The sequence below is a fragment of the Salvelinus fontinalis genome, chromosome 5, assembly GCF_029448725.1.
Source record: "Salvelinus fontinalis isolate EN_2023a chromosome 5, ASM2944872v1, whole genome shotgun sequence".
Lineage (NCBI taxonomy): Eukaryota > Metazoa > Chordata > Actinopteri > Salmoniformes > Salmonidae > Salvelinus > Salvelinus fontinalis.
The window spans coordinates 50,061,949-50,078,925 of NC_074669.1; the positions used below are offsets into that span (position 1 = coordinate 50,061,949).

The 16,977-nt window shown below is 41.5% G+C and overlaps 1 protein-coding gene across 1 annotated transcript; it reads left to right on the forward strand.

The window, feature by feature from the left end:
- Positions 1-973: 973 nt before the first annotated feature.
- cnga1a (cyclic nucleotide gated channel subunit alpha 1a) lies at positions 974-11,338 on the forward strand. Its single transcript, XM_055921943.1, is given in 10 exon segments — positions 974-1,085; positions 2,751-2,813; positions 3,919-3,987; positions 4,075-4,215; positions 4,380-4,484; positions 7,673-7,779; positions 7,918-8,222; positions 8,408-8,713; positions 8,913-9,524; positions 9,688-11,338. Coding segments are annotated over 10 exon segments (2,055 nt in total). The 5' UTR covers positions 974-987; the 3' UTR covers positions 9,937-11,338.
- The last annotated feature ends 5,639 nt before the right edge of the window (positions 11,339-16,977 follow it).

Consider the following 16,977-nt stretch of genomic DNA (forward strand, 5'->3'; position numbering starts at 1 on the left):
CTTAACTCCTTTCCTTCATCTGCCCTAAAATGAACTGGGAGAGCGAAAAGCACAGGCTCCTCGACGGCATCCGACACACAGATTTACCCTCTGTGTTTTCAGACAAAGGAAATAGGGCGGGGATAGGAAGCCCCTTTAGCCTATTGTGATGCCCCTTTGTGTATCAGCAGCAATCCCAGAGTTTCAAAACGTCACACCCCCACTGATGTTTTATTATGACAGCGTGAGAAGCTGTGAAAGGGAAGATCAATTTCTGTGTTTTGTGTATTGCTGGATGGATGAGGCAACTTGATGTATTTGATTGTTTATTGTCAAATAAAATGCATTCATTCTGGAGTGGTGCCGCAAAGGGCTCTAAACATAGAAAGGGAGTGGAGGAGGGTGACCGCCCTAAAACTTTGCCACCACAGCCACTTTCATCCATCTCCATAATCCTCAAATCCCACTCAGGGTCAGGAGGACTCAATGACACCACTACTGCACCATGCTAATTTTGTATCCATTCATCAAATTAGCTGTATATCGGTGTGATATGTAACTTGATAGGCTGTTTATCTATATTTACATTACACTTGGATTAAGTGTCTGTGTGGAGTGGGAACTATAGGACTGCTTATCTTGAGGTCTGTGATGACTATGGACGGTGCACTATGCTGACTAGACGTCAAGGTAAGGCTACATGAAACTGAATGTAGTATTTTATTCAGTAAACAAAGTTGTGGTCCTTGTAATTGGGATATGTTTTCATCTGTTGTCAAGATAAAACCATAACAACATTAGCAGTAATATATGGATGTCTAGTATGCCTCTATAATTCACTTTAAAAAAAAAATCTACTTTGTTGTCATTATGTAAACCATGTTGTATTGAATACATTCATTATATCTAAACATGCAGTTTTACGATGCAGGAACATTAATGTTTTTGGCATAAGGACAATATGTCTCCATTTGCTTTGTGTTTGATAGGCTACCCAGATTGGCTGCCATGATCAGCACATCAAGCACTCGTCCGTTCCTGGCGGTTGCGCCTCGCATTTCTCCAAACATGGCCACAGACACAGAGGAGGACAGTGAGGATGAAATGTAAACAATACATACAGTTGAAGTCAGAAGTTCACATACACCTTAGCGCCAAATACAAACAAAACTCAGTTTTTCACAATTCCTGACATTTAATCCTAATAAAAATTCCCTGTCTTAGGTCAGTTAGGATCACCACTTTATTTTAAGAATGTGAAATGTTAGAATAATAGTAGAGAGAATGATTTGTTTCAGCTTTTATTTCTGTCATCACATTCCCAGTGGGTCAGAAGTTTGCATACACTCAATTAGTATTTGGTAGCATTGCCTTTAAATTGTTTAACTTGGGTCAAATGTTTTGGTAGCCTTCCACAAGCTTGGGTGAATGTGGGCGCATTCCTCCTGACAGAGCTGGTGTAACTGAGTCATGTTTTGTAGGCCTCCTTGCTCGCACACACTTTTTCAGTTCTGCCCACAAATGTTCTATGGGATTGAGGTCAGGGCTTTGTGATGGCCACTCCAATACCTTGACTTTATTGCTTTTAAGCCATTTTGCCACAACTTTGGAAGTGTGCTTGGGGTCATTGTCCATTTGGAAGACCCATTTGCGACCAAGCTTTAACTTCCTGACTGATGTCTTGAGATGTTGCTTCAAAATATCCACATAATTTTACTTCCTCATGACGCCATCTATTTTGAGAAGTGCACCAGTCCCTCCTGCCGCAAAGCACCCCCACAACATGATGCAGTCACCCCCGCCGTTCTTCATGGTTGGGATGGGGTTCTTCGGCTTGCAGGCCTCCCCCTTTTTCCTCCAAACATAACGATGGTCATTATGGCCAAACAGTTCTATTTTTGTTTCATCAGGCCAGAGGACATTTCTCCAAAAAGTACAATCTTTGTCCCCATGTGCAGTTACAAACTGTAGTCTGGCTTTTTTTAATGGCAGTTTTGGAGCAGTGGCTTCTTCTTTAATGAGCGGCCTTTCAGGTTATGTCGATATAGGACTAGTTTTACTGTGGTTGTAGATACTTTTGTACCTGTTTCCTCCAGCATCTTCACAAGGTCCTTTGCTGTTGCTCTGGGATTGATTTGCACTTTTCACACTAAAGTATGTACATCTCTGGGAGACAGAACGCGTCTCCTTCCTAAACAGTAGGACAGCTGTGTGGTCCCATGGTGTTTATACTTGCATACTATTGTTTGTACAGATGAATGTGGTACCTTCAGGCGCTTGGAAATTGCTCCCAAAGATGAACCAGACTTGTGTAGGTCTACAATTTTTGGGCTGATTTCTGTTGATTTTCCCATGATGTCAAGCAAAGAGGCACTGAGTTTGAAGGTAGGCCTTGAAATACATCCACATGTACACCTCCAAATTGACTCAAATGATGCCAATTAGCCTATCAGAAGCTTCTAAAGCCATGACATAATTTTCTGGAATTTTCCAAGCTGTTGAAAGGCACACTCAACTTAGTGTATGTACATTTCTGACCCACTGGAATTGTGAAACAGTGAATTATAAGTGAAATAAAAATGACTTGTGTCATGCACAAAGTAGATGTCCGAACCGACTTGCCAAAACTATAGTTTGTTAACAAGAAATTTGTGGAGTGGTTGAAAAACGAGTTTCAATGAACTTCCAACTTCTGTATAACTGTATAACTGTATGTCTGATGTCGCCGTGTTTTTATTGCCTGTATTTTAAACATTGTTTGTTGTTTCCAGAGATGAAACTTCTCCTGGCCCAGGGCGTCTGTTCAATGTGAACAACAGTAACAACAATGAGGAGTGAGTCAGTCCACATATACTGTGTGTGTGTGTGTTGCGTGTGTGTGTAGTAGTGGTAGTAGTAGTTTTATTACATTACATGTTGGCCATAAATGGCAACTAAAAGCTAAATTCGTACCCAGCACGTACAAGTAAGCAAAAACAGTAAAACAAATCAGGAAGTTTATTTATTATTTTACCTTTGTTTAACTAGGCAAGTCAGTAAAGAACAAATTCTTATTTACAATGACTGCCTATGAACAGTGGGTTAACTGCCTTGTTCAGGGACAGAAAGACAGATTTTTACCTTGTCAGCTCGAGGATTTGAGCTTGCAACCTTTTGGTTAATAGTCCAATGCTCTAACCACTAGGCCACCTGCCGCCCCAACGTCAGGATGGGAGCTGAAGCAGTTTGGTTTTTTAGCGTCAATGTCCTCCTGAGTGGTGGGAGGCAGCATCACGGTCACAGGGATGAAGCATGGCGGTCACAGCCAGGGGGGAGTCGTCGGGACAGGGATCAGATAGGTCCAGAGTCATTAAGCAGCGCACCCCGTAGCGTAGCCACTTGACTTTGACAGCTACTCCTCCACTACCAAAAAGTAGCACCCACCTGGGTGATGTCGCTGGCGTCAGGAAGCTCACCCCTTATCAGTAGTGCAAAGTTGGCTATTACAGTCCTCAAGCCTCTCCCATCGCCGCAAGCCATCTCAACTGTCCTTCCGCTTCGGACTTCTCCTCAACCTCAAGCCACGGCATTTAAAAATATAACACTGCTATTTAGTCAGTTTGCAGGATAGTAGCTACCTGGCAAATGTCCACAATGGCACGATGTGGGTGAAAATATTGTCTCCGCGTAGGCTACCCACATTGGACATATGCGCCTTTGCTTATCGTCTCCACATTGGCCCCACAGCAGGTGGCCCCAAGGGCAGCCCTCACTTTTCCTGAAATAAGCCCACCCTTTTGGATCTCCTGCCTGTTACAATGTATCAGAAATTATTTACAGAGAGACAGCAGCACAGTCTGGTAGCCATTACGGCTGCCATGGCAACTCTCAGTGTGTGTGTGTGTGTGTGTGTGTGTGTGTCTGTGTGTGTGTGTCATAAGATGTGTCCTTTTACCCCAGGGAGGAGAAGAAAAATAAGAAAAAGGAGAAGAAAGAAAAGAAAGAGAAAAAAGAGTAAGCACCTAAGTTGTCGCTCATTTCCATGAATACTGCATAGTTAGATATAAGAGAGGTTACATGCACAAAAGCTTCAAAAACTTGTATTTGTTTTCTCAGGAAAAAGAAAGAAAAGAAGAAGCAGAAAGAGCAGGAGGAGAAAGAAAAGGAGGAAAAAGAAAAGCAGGAGAAAGAAAAGGAGGAGAAAGAAAAAAAGGAAAAAGAGGAAAAGGAGAAAAAGGAGAAAGAGAAAAAGGAGGGGTGTGTACGATAGTAATATCTCACCCGAAGCGATATACTGATAATAACATTGATATCTGTATATGACTATGTTTAAATTAAATATGAAGTATATTATTATCATTAGGTATAATGTATTAAGTATTAAGTATTAAATTAACTTCTCCATCTTCCTTTCCTTGCAGGCCCAAAGAAGTGTTTTTCATCAATCCAGCGGGCAGTCTGTACTACAACTGGCTGTTCATTATCACAATACCAGTCATGTACAATTGGACCATGATAATAGCCAGGTAAAAATGTACTGTTTAAAATATATAGTTTGTTTAAAATATATAGTTAGTTAGTGGCATGGAATGGCTTCTGAGGTTATAAAACAATTCTGAGGTTATAAAACAAGTTTTTAAGTTCTTTTTTTACAAAGTTTCCCCTTTTATACAGTACCAGTCAAATGTTTGGACATACCTACTCATTCAAGGGGTTTTCTTTATTTTTACTATTTTCTACATTGTAGAATAATAATGAAGACATCAACACCATGAAATAACACATATGAAATCATGTAGTAACCAAAAAGGGTTAAACAAATTGAAAAATATTTTATATTTGAAATTCTTCAAAGTAGCCACCCTTTGGCACTCTTGGCATTCTCTCAACCAGCTTCTCCTGGAATGCTTTTCCAACAGTCTTGAAGGAGTTCCCACATATGCTGAGCACTTTTTGGCTGCTTTTGTATCACTCTGCGATCCAAATCATTCCAAACCATCTCAATTGGCTTGAGGTCAGGTGATTGTGGAGGCCAGGGGCCTCATTTATAAAACTGTGTGTAGGTTTCACGTCAAAAGGTGGCGTACGGACGAAACACAAATTGCTTACACACAAAAATACTCTGATTGATAACAACGCACACGCACGTCCCACGCTGGTTTCCCTTCATAAATCATAATCAACTCGAAATTTGGCGCGAGCGAGCATCTTGTCCCACCTTTTTAACTCCCATAGTTGCCTATAAATAGTCAGTGAAACACCCCTAATTAATATTCATCCATACTGACTGCATGACGACAATGACGGCAAATCCCGACAGAAAGGCTAAAAAAAGAAATTTCACCCAGTGTGAAATGGAAGTTCTTGTAGGGGAAGTTGAACCAAGAAAAGTTATATTGTTTGGTGTGGGCATTACAAATGCCAAAAAGGCGTTAGTGGTAGCATGTGGTGGATGCTGTGAATGCTGCTGGCTCAGAAGGTCGGACCCTCTCAGAAATAAGAAGTGGTCCGACATAAAAGTGGAGGCCAAAAGGCCTTACACAGACAAAGTGTTTGTGCCACAAGCAGGGGAAAGAGGACACCGGAGCTCAACCCCCTTTTTGAGCGACTTGCCGGTATTATAGGGGAATCCCTCCTGAGCGGAGTAGTGACAGGTGGAGGGGGACATGGGCACGCAAGATGCATCACATGATCCAGGTATGTATTTCGTATTCTCTTGTTTGAATGGAGTAAACCAAATGCATTGAAGTTGGTGTCTATACATTTATTTACACAAACAATTGTTTTTTTTTTTTTGTCACTGCGTGATCCAGTGGGGTCGGTGGTGCTGCAGCTGAGCAGGAGCTGAGTGCGCCCAGCCTCGGTGTCTCCACTGCACCTTGTGTGTCACAACCTTCCAGCGACCATGTCCTCACAGATGCAGTCCTGCAAACGCAAAGAGACACCATCGACGCTATTAACGAGGTTGCCAAGGAGTTGAAGTGGGACAGGCACGGCTTGGTTTCTGCTGGTGCTTCTCAGTAAAGCTGTGCCCACTACAGCACAGAGATCCAAGAGAACAGCGCTTGGTAATCGGAAATGGCTCATAAGCCACTCATCATCATTGGCCAGTAAATCTTAGTCTCTGGAAATTTGCTCTCTCAGAGTTCTTCCATCCGTCAAATCCTCCAACAGTGCCAAAACAGCCATTGTGCGTCATTACGCATTGCAATTGCATGCCTTTTAAATACCCACTCATTTGATTGTCAAAGCTACCCAATTGCGTAACACCTTCAGGAGTGGTAATTACCCTGATTGTAACTGACAATGACAGGGCCATTACCACATTGACAGTTCTGCGCAACAAACATGTGAAAACAATATGAAATGTATTATCCTAAATCATGATTTTATTTTACACAATGGTATCAAATTCAAAGCGTTTCTCAGGTTTCATCCTCCTGGCCTCAGAGTCGCAGTTTCTCATTTCTCCAGTATGGTTCAAAGTGTCCGTGGAGGACCGCACATTATCTGTGTACGGGTCAAATAGCCCTTCCACAGCCTAGAGGTGTGTTGGGTCATTGTCCTGTTGAAAAACAAATGATAGTCCCACTAAGCGCAAACCAGATGGGATGGCGTATCGCTGAAGAATGCTGTGGTAGCCATGCTGGTTAAGTGTGATTTGAGTTCTAAATAAATCACTGACAGTGTCACCTGCAAACCACCCTCACAACATCAGACATCCTCCTCCATGCTTCACTGTGGGAACCACACATGCAGAGATCATCCGTTCACCTACTCTGCGCCTCACAAAGACACAGTGTTCGGAACCAAAAATCTCAAATTTGGACCAAAGGGCAGATGTAATGTCCATTACTCATGTTTCTTGGCCCAAGCAAATCTCTTCTTCTTTTTGGTGTCATTTAGTAGTATTTTCTTTGCAGCAATTCGACCATGAAGGCCTGATTCACACAGTCTCCTCTGAACAGTTGATGTTGAGATGTGTCTGTTACTTGAACTCTGTGAAGCATTTATTTGGGCTGCAATCTGATGTGCAGTTAACTCTAATGAACTTATCCTCTGCAGCACAGGTAACTCTGGGTCTTCCTTTCCTGTGGCGGTCCTAATGAGAGCCAGTTTCATAATAGCGCTTGAAGATTTTTGCGACTGCACTTAAAGAAACATTAAAAGTTCTTTACATTTTCCGCATTGACTGATCTTCATGTCTTAAAGTAATGATGGACTGTCATTTCCCTTTAATTATTTGGGATGTTCTTGCCATAATAAGGACTTGGTCTTTTACCAAATAGGGCTATATTCTGTATACCACTCCTACCTTGTCACACAGCAACTGATATGCTCAAATCCATTAAGAAGGAAGGAAATTCCACAAATTAACTTTTAACAAGGTACACCTGTTAATTGAAATGCATTCCAGGTGACTACCTCATGAACCTGGTTGAGAGAATGACAAGAGTGTGCAAAGCTGTCATCAAGGCAAAGGGTGGCTACTTTGAAGAATCTCAAATATAAAACACTGTTTTGGTTACTACATGATTCCAAATTCTTCTTTTGTGTAACTTCATATTATCTTCTTACTCACCTGCAAGTAAATTCCCACTTGAAGTACTGAGTGCATTTCCTTTTAAACACTGTCACAATTTGTTTGAGATGCTTGTATTAAAGCATGGTTGAGCATCTAACAGTTTTCTCTGCTCTGTCTCCTGTGTGTCAGAGCCTGCTTTGAGGAGCTGCAGCATAATCACCTAGTCACCTGGATGATTCTGGACTACATCTCTGATGTCCTCTACCTGGCTGACATGGCCTTCAGGACCAGGACAGGTGTGTGTGTGTATGAGTGTGTTTTAATTTCCTTTCCTTTTATGTTTTATGTCCGCTCTTTCAAATTGATACATCGCATGTCGCAGTTCTATTATTATGCATGATACTTTTATTATTTCTTACAATATATTTTCTTAGCCTACCTGGAGCAAGGCCTGCTGGTCAAAGACAAGAAGCTGCTGTGGGAGCGTTATATCAGCAGCCTCCAGTTCAAGCTGGACGCCGTCTCCATGCTGCCCACCGATGTGTTTTACATCTACCTGGGGATCAACTACCCCGAGATCCGCCTCAACAAGCTCCTCCGAATCACGCGTATGATGGAGTTCTTCACCCGCACCGAGACCAAGACCAATTACACCAACCTTTTCCGCATCTCCAACCTGGTCATGTACATCATCATCATCATCCACTGGAACGCCTGCCTCTACTACTCCTTCTCTAAGGTCTTTGAGTTTCTCAGCTGCTGGATATATTTATTGTGATGTCGATATCTGCTCATCATATGCATTTCTTAGACCTGTTTTGTCCTATGCCCAATAATAATTGTTTAATGCTTTTATTTCTTTGTGCTTTTATGGTGTACATTTATTATACAAAAATCGGGTAATCAATTAATCAATGAATCTAGTCCATCGGCTTCGGCTCTGACCCCTGGGTCTACCCGGACCTGAATGACCCAGAAGAGCCAGAGTTCGGCGAACTGGGGAGGAAGTACTCCTTCAGCCTCTACTGGTCCACGCTGACGCTGACCACCATCGGCGAGACGCCATCACCGGAGCTGGACTCAGAGTTCTTCTTCCATGTGCTGGACTTCCTTGTGGGTGTGCTTATCTTCGCCACCCTGGTGGGCAACATCAGCTCCATGATCTCCAACATCAGCGCCGCGCGGGTCGAGTTTCAGGCACGCATCGACAACATCAAGCAGTACATGCAGGTGCGTGTGTGGGATTCGTAATGGAGCCATCAAAGTACTGAGGATTTGTTGACTCAAATGTTGGTGCACTATTACACTTTATAGAAATTATGTTAGCGCCCGTTGTGGGGTTGGAAGGGCAAGTGGTGCGTCACAACTGTAGGTAGTTGTCTTATATATCATGAATACGAGTCAATTTCTCCCTATAACACCTCTACAGAAGTGGAAGGTGGACAAGGAACTGGAGCTGCGAGTCATCACGTGGTTCGACTACCTGTGGACCAACGACAAGGCTCAGGACGAAAGGGAGACGCTGCGGTACCTGCCCGACAAGCTCAGGGCCGAAATTGCCATTAACGTCCACCTGGATACTCTCAAGAAGGTCCGCATCTTCGCTGACTGTGAAGCGGGCCTGCTGATTGAGCTGGTGCTCAAGTTGCAGCCCCAGGTTTTCAGCCCTGGCGACTACATCTGTAAGAAGGGCGACATCGGCCGTGAGATGTATATTGTCAAGGAGGGCAAGCTGGCGGTGGTGGCTGATGATGGCGTCAAGCAGTTCTGCGTGCTGGGAGACGGCAGCTACTTTGGGGAGATCAGTATCCTAGCGATAAAGGGTTCTAAGGCAGGGAACCGGAGGACGGCCAACATCCGCAGCATTGGCTACTCAGATCTCTTCTGCCTGTCCAAGGATGACCTGATGGAGTCATTGACCGAGTACCCGGAAGCCAAGGGCATGCTGGAGGAGAAAGGTCGTCAGATCTTGCTGAAGGATGGCCTGCTGGAACTGGACCCTTCCAAAATTATCCCCGAAACCACAGAAATCGAGGAAAAGGTTGGAACTTTTAAAACTTTCCTTTATATAACTGCCTTTTTGTAGAGTTATCTGTTTCTCGTTATTAGTATTTTAATGCATAAACTGTAGAACTTAAAAAATGTTGTACAACGTAAAGTGCATTCTAAATGTGACATTTTATTATTATTATTTTTTATTTAAGGTGAACCGCATGTACAGCAACCTGGAGTTGATGCAGACCAAGCTGAAGAAGCTGCTGGGAGACTACAGCATCAGCCAGAGGGCCACGAGGGAACGCATCGCTGAGATAGAGCGGCTGACTGGAGAGGTTGTAGCCGAGGAGGACCTAGATGAGGAGGAGAAGGAGGGAGGGGAGGAGGAGAAAAAAGAAGGGGAGGCAGAAGAGAAGAAGGATGAGGAGAAGAAAGAGGAGGAGGAGGAGAAGAAGTAGAGTTTTTGTGAGGAAAAAACAAACACTTTTTCTGTGTGGTCTTAACACAATTTGAGCTAACTGGATATAGACTATTAGAAAAATAAAAACTGCTTGAATTGAAGTCTGCTTGAATATTGGTCAAAACAAAAGGCTATTTTTGCTTGTTGAAGGGTTTTCAGCTTTTGGGAAATCTATGATTATTGAAACCTGATAGAACAGACTTATTACACTCTTTTTATTAAGATAATTCAACTACTAGAGGGCACCAGAGGCCAAAAAACTACATGTATCACTTTCACACTGGTCTTTTTTAAATGTTTGGACCCCATGTGTAATGCACAAATTGACCACATGAAGAAAGTATATGATATGAAATGGCAAACTGCCAGTTGGAAAGAAATACTGCCCAAGCTTGACTATTGTGCTGTAGTTAACTCTCAAACTACTATCAATATTTTTTAGCATAGCCCAAAGTTAGTTTATTAAATTCTTCAAATGTTTCATGACTTTGTCAATCAATGTTTTCTTAATACATCTATGTATACGTGTTTCTGTATCAATATGGACTTTAAAAAAATGCAAGTATTTTGGGGTAATTTCGACCCCAGCCAAAAACAACTAATTACACCTATAGTAATTTGATAGATAGGACCTTGTTTGGAATCTAGGTTTATCTGTAGATATAATAACAAGTTATCAATAACACCAGAGGTTGGAGGGGGACCTGTATCAGTGATTTTTACAGATAGACAGATCATCTGCAGAGATGTAGCTCCCCATGTACTCACCTAAGAATGTACTTTTCTATACCACTGTCACGCCCTGACCGTAGAGAGCTTTTTATGTCTCTATTTAGTTAGGTCAGGGTGTGATTTGAGTGGGCATTCTATGTTTTTTATTTCTTTGGTTTTGGCCGGGTGTGGTTCTCAATCAGAGGCAGCTGTCTATCGTTGTCTCTGATTGAGAACCATACTTAGGTAGCTTTTCCCCACCGATGCTTTGTGGGTAGTTGTTTTCTGTTTTTGTGTCTTCATCAGACAGAACTGTTTCGTGTTGTTACATTTTGTTATTTTGTCTCAGTGTTCAGTTTTTTAAATGAATAATCATGAACACTTCCCACGCTGCGCTTTGGTCTACACCTTCTTCATACGACGGCCGTTACAACCACATATCGTGTACAAAGCCAAGATTATCGTATTTTTGTGCATATAAAAATCTGACAATGGTATACAAAGTCTTCCAATGGTATATACTGTATAAATGATAGAACTGCAGTACAGAACTCGAATACGCTCTGAATCTACACAGAGAGCTGTATTGATGTGTATTCTCTGAAAACTAGTTATTCTAGGGCAAATCTAAAAAAGTATTTATTTGAATTCTGGTTTCATTGGAGACATATTATTAAGTTATACATGTCCTCAGAGGGTGGGTGGGTGGGGTGGGGGGTCTGTTGGAGCATGTTATGTACTCACCTTTGGTTATAACTAAGTACGATCGCGTAAAAAAAAATCTAAATTGCCTTAGATATATGCTTAGTTGCAGTCAAAACAGCTCATAAATGTCTGTCAATGGCATAAATACTTGTGATACAATAACCAACTACCCTCTGAATGTAGACATAGTGCTGTATTGGTGTGTATTCATAAAAAAAATACCCGAATTCCTATAATACCCTTCAACATTCTATATATGAAACTTGTTATGGTATTTTGGTTGCTATAACATTTGGTTTAAAGTGACTTTGAGGATTTGGGCATGCTTTTTGAAGCTTCCTGCCATAGACCATACTACTCCCATTGCTTCACTAGCAGTAAATAAAGAAAACTAAGACATATATTTGGTCATTGTCTCGAGGGATCAATAAAATTAAGTGTATTTAAAATGTTGGTGTACCGCCCCTTTGTACCACATAAATATAACAAAATGTGTTTTTACAACAAAATTCTAAAAACTAAATGATACAACAATCAAATAATGGTAAATCTTCTTTATAGTACTTATGTGGATTCTACTTTGGAAAAAAGCTGCACATTATATAAAGGAAAAATATATATTTCATTTGACAGAATTCATTTGACAGAATTTTTCTAAAATAACTGTGTATTTTGGTACATTTTTATTTTAGATGACATTATTTACATGTCTAATGATGTTTTGATAAGAATTAAGTTGATCATTTTGCTATTATTGTTGCTTTTTCCAGTAATTTCTTATTGTGGGTGCGTGTTAGATTGAACGAACTTCTATAACTCCTCAACTCACATTTTCAATCTGATTTTAATCTCAACCCCTCCCAATGGTTTCCTCTTATAATTGTGAATTGGGCTGATGTTATTGAATTTAATATACAGTGCCTTTGGAAAGTATTCAGACCCCTTGACTTTTTCTAAATGTTGTAATGTTACAGCTGTATTCTAAAATTGATTCAATCGCTATTTCCCTCATCAATCTACACACAATACACACAATACCCCACAATTATTATTATTATTACCCTACAATGATTTACATTTTTGCAAATTTATTACAAATAAAAATGGAAATATCACATTTACATAAGTATTCAGACCCTTTACTCAGTACTTTGTTGAAGCACCTTTGGCAGCAATTACAGAATCAAGTATTCTTGGGTATGATGCTACAAGCTTGGCACACCTGTATTTGGCGAGTTTCTCCCATTCTTCTCTGCAGATCCTTTCAAGCTGTGTCAGGATGGATGGGGAGCATTGCTGCACAGCTATCTCTGGCTGGGCCACTCAAGGACATTCAGAGACTTGTCCCGAAGCCACTCCTGCGTTGTCTTGGCTTTGTTCTTAGGGTCGTTGTCCTGAGCGCTCTGGAGCAGGTTTTCATAAAGGAGCTCTCCGTTCATCTTTGCATCGACCCTGACTAGTCTTCCAGTCCCTGCCACTGAAAAACATCCCCACAGCATGGTGCTGCCACCACCATGCCTCACCATAGGGATGGTGCCAGGTTTCCTCCAGACGTGATGCTTGGCATTCAGGCCAAAGAGTTAATTTTTGGTTTCATCACACCAGAGAATCTTGTTTTTCATGGTCTGAGAGTCTTTAGTTGCCTTTTACAGAGGAGTTGCTTCCGTCTGGCCACTCTACCATAAAGGCCTGATTGGTGGAGTGCTGCAGAGATGGTTGCCCTTCTGGAAGTTTCTCCCATCTCCACAAAGGAACTCTAGAGCTCTGTCAGAGTCACCATCGAGTTCTTGGTCACCTCCCTGACCAAGGCCCTTCTCCCCCGATTGCTCAGTTTGGCTGAGCCGACAGCTCTAGGAAGAGCCTTGGTTCATTCCAATTTTTTTCCATTTAATGATGGAGACCACTGTGTTCTTGGGGACCTTCAATGCTGCAGAAATGTTTTGTTACCCTTCCCCTGATCTGTGCCTCGACACAATCCTTTCTCGGAGCTCTACATACAATTCCTTTGACCTCGTGGCTTGGTTTTTGCTCTGACATGTACTGTCAACTGTGGGACCTTTTATAGACAGGTGTGTGCTTTTCCAAATCATGTCCAATCAATTTAATTGACCACAGGTGGACTCCAATCAAGTTGTAGAAACATCTCAAGGATGATCAATGGAAACAGGATGCACCTGAGTTGAATTTCGAGTCTCATAGCAAAGGATCTGAATACTTATGTAAATAAGGTATTTCTGTTTATTATTTTTAATACATTTGGTAACATTTTAAAAATACGGTTTTCACTTTGTAATTATGGGTTATTTTGTGTAGATTGCTGAGGATTTTATTTTATTTAATCCATTTTAGAATAAGGCTGTAACGTAACAAAATATGGAAAAAGTCAAGGTGTCTGAATACTTTCCGAAGGCACTGTATATGCTGCTCGAATAGCCTCACATTTTACTGTAAATAACATAGTATAATGACCTCTACCTTATGGTAATGCTTCCATTGTTAGTGTAACTATCCTCAGCTCCACATCCTTTTACTGTCATGCTGTATTTGGCCATTAACTTTAATGTGTTTAGAGGCAAGAACTGATAGGTGGGAGAGAAGAAAGGAGAAAAACAATTACCCATGATGACAGACGTGACACAGGGCATTAGGTCCTGCCTCACATCTCATGGGAAGCCCCAGGATGAATCTCATTAATTAATCTATATTTTTCCTCAATTGCCTTATCATTATTCATAGAAACCAGAGAAAGCCCTTTGGTTCAAATAATTGTCTTGTTAAAGTTTACATAGTAATGAAGAAAGGGAAAAAACTGGTGTGTGCATGCGTGTGTGTGTGTGTGTGTGTGTGTGTGTGTGTGTGTGTGTGCGCGTGTGTGTGTGCGTGTGTGTGTGTGTGTGTGTGTGTGTGTGTGTGTGTGTGTGTGTGTGTGTGTGTGTGTGTGTGTGTGTGTATATTATTTTGCACTTCACATGACTGTTTAAAACCATTTCCCCCAGCAAAAAATATGTACAAGTACATTGCTTTATGTGGTGACACCCTGGCTGCATTCTTTCCTGTTCAAGGAAACATTTGATTGTTTATTCTAGCCTTGGTGTAGGCCAAATGTGTGTGTGCGTGTTTTATTTCAGTGTGTGTGTATGTTATCTGTGCAGATTTGTGCAGGTGTGTACATTGCTTTTGTCATTAGACAAGTGTAGGAAAATACATTTTCAACACTGAGTTTGTTACAGACATGTGTAGGTAACTTCAGGACAAAGACTATGAAAGAAAACAGAAAGAGTGATTACATCTCCCACCACCACTGTGGTTAAAAACACAATTTTATCAGAGATGGCATCGCACTTCTGCTGCACTACCCAGGAGGTCCAAGCCATGGGACCGAAAAACGAAACAGATGGCAACAGAGCATAAATTGACAATAAACATACTTGCATTTTATCTATGGTTATTTGACTGCACAGAGAACCGTGACGAGATCCTGAGGCCTATTGTCGGGCCATTTATCCGCCCCCATCACCTCATATTTCATGATAATGCACGGCCCCATGTTACAAGGATCTGTATACAATTCCTGGAAGCTGAAAATGTCCCAGTTCTTCCATGGCCTGCATACTCACCAGACATATAAGCATTGAGCATGTTTGGGATGCTCTGGATCGACGTGTACGACAGCGTGTTCCAGTTCCCGTTAATACCCAACAGATGCATATCTGTATTCACAGTCATGTGAAATCCATAGATGAGGGATTAATGACTTGATTTAAGATGACTGATTTTCTTATATGAACTGTAAAATCTTTGAAATTGTTGCATGATGCGTTTATAATTTTGTTCAGTATAGATAACGGTGGCCGACGTGAGTGCAGCCGAGCATTGACTATGAGAGAAAGAACGCCTATTCTATTTAACAGCCTTTTTGGACATTTATCCCTGATTTCTCGGTGGCTCGAAGTGAGACTCCACCGACAGAGTCTCTCTGCAGCAATCAGACTGGTGATAGCGGCGTCAAGCAGATAGTTTTAAACTACCAATTTAGCTCTTGCTTTGAAATATCTCATATCCCTGTAATGATACAGACAGGAGACAGACCCTAAGGGAGCATACAACAATCTCCACTCACCAATGTAGCATTTTAGCTTCCTAACTGAGCCACAGTAGGCCTAATAACTAAGCACAGCAGGACATAATGAGAAGTAGGCTAGCCTAGGCTAAAGGTACGGTAATGAAACAGACAGGAAAAGGAGCATACACACAGGGACACTCATTTCATTCCACAAATGTATCGTTTTGGGGTCGTTTGAGACGCAGTAATAACCACAGAAGCACAAAATGAAAAGCAGCCTAGAAGGGAGTCTTAAGATCAGAAGCACGTTTCATTTGGGGCCAAGTGCGGTTCACATAGTTCTCCGAGGTGCCATATCCATGTGGATTGCAGTAGCTTGTTATGTGAATTAAATGTATTTCGAAGAGAGTTGTTATCTCGGACTAGGCTAATTCTTCATCTGTCTTTTCTTTTGTGTCCAAATTATATTTTAGTTAACAAGAAAATACATTGAAAGAACCTTTCAACCGTATCTATCTGCAGGGATTGGATGCCAGTGTCATTATCCTAATTATTTTCAAACTCAACGCTGGATTAGGGAGACCTGACCTGCTCCTATCTCTGTAAATAGTCAGTTTACGTATGCGTTATGCAGACCTCCTTATTTGTCTTTTTCCCTTTCAAGCTCAACATTAACATTCATATTATCCCTTGATAAAGAGTTCATCTAGAGGCCACCTTTAGATTGAGTGTATGTGGTTCCTGGAAGACCCATTTGCCTCCACTGATTTTTTATTTATTTAACCAGGCATGTCAGTTAAGAACAAGTTTTTATTTACAATGAGAGCACCAGCCAAACCCAGATCACGCTGGGCCAATTGTATGCTGCCCTACGAGACTCCCAGTCAGAGCCGGTTATTTTTACAGCCTGGAATCGAACCAGGATGTCTGTAGTGATGCCTCAAGTACTGAGATGCAGTGCCTTAGACCGCTGCGCCACTCGGGAGCCCAAAGTGTGGTGTTCAGTAAAAGCAAAACTTTTTAAGAATAAAAAACGATTTCTTAGTCCAGGTAGTCCCTCCCTATTTCAGTCCGCTTTCTGAGGAACACAACCTTATGCTTGACTACTTCTTTAATATAGAACCAAGGCTCTCATAGGTACTGTATGTAGGCTTACAACTGGGCTATACAGTATACACGCCCACATAAAGTACACACAATATAGAAAGAGGTAATTAGTTGGCTCTGTTCTAGCCTATTCTTCGGCCCTTATTCTCATCACGATAAACTACTTTTTTTCAGACCTATAATTCTGCATTGGTGCAAAGGACCCAAACCATTTAAATACTTTTGTGTGTTGGTTAGTTAGCTAACATTGTTTCGTTCGCACACTTCTTGTGGAAAGGAACAGTAGCCTTTGTGTTGGTAATAGGGACGACAGGTGGTTCGAGCGTTGGGCCAGTAACTGAAAGGTTGCTAGATTGAATCCCTGAGCTGACAAGCGAAAAATCTGTCGTTCTTTCCCTGAACAAGGCAGTTAACCCACTGTTCCTAGGCCGTCATTGTAAATAATAATGTGTT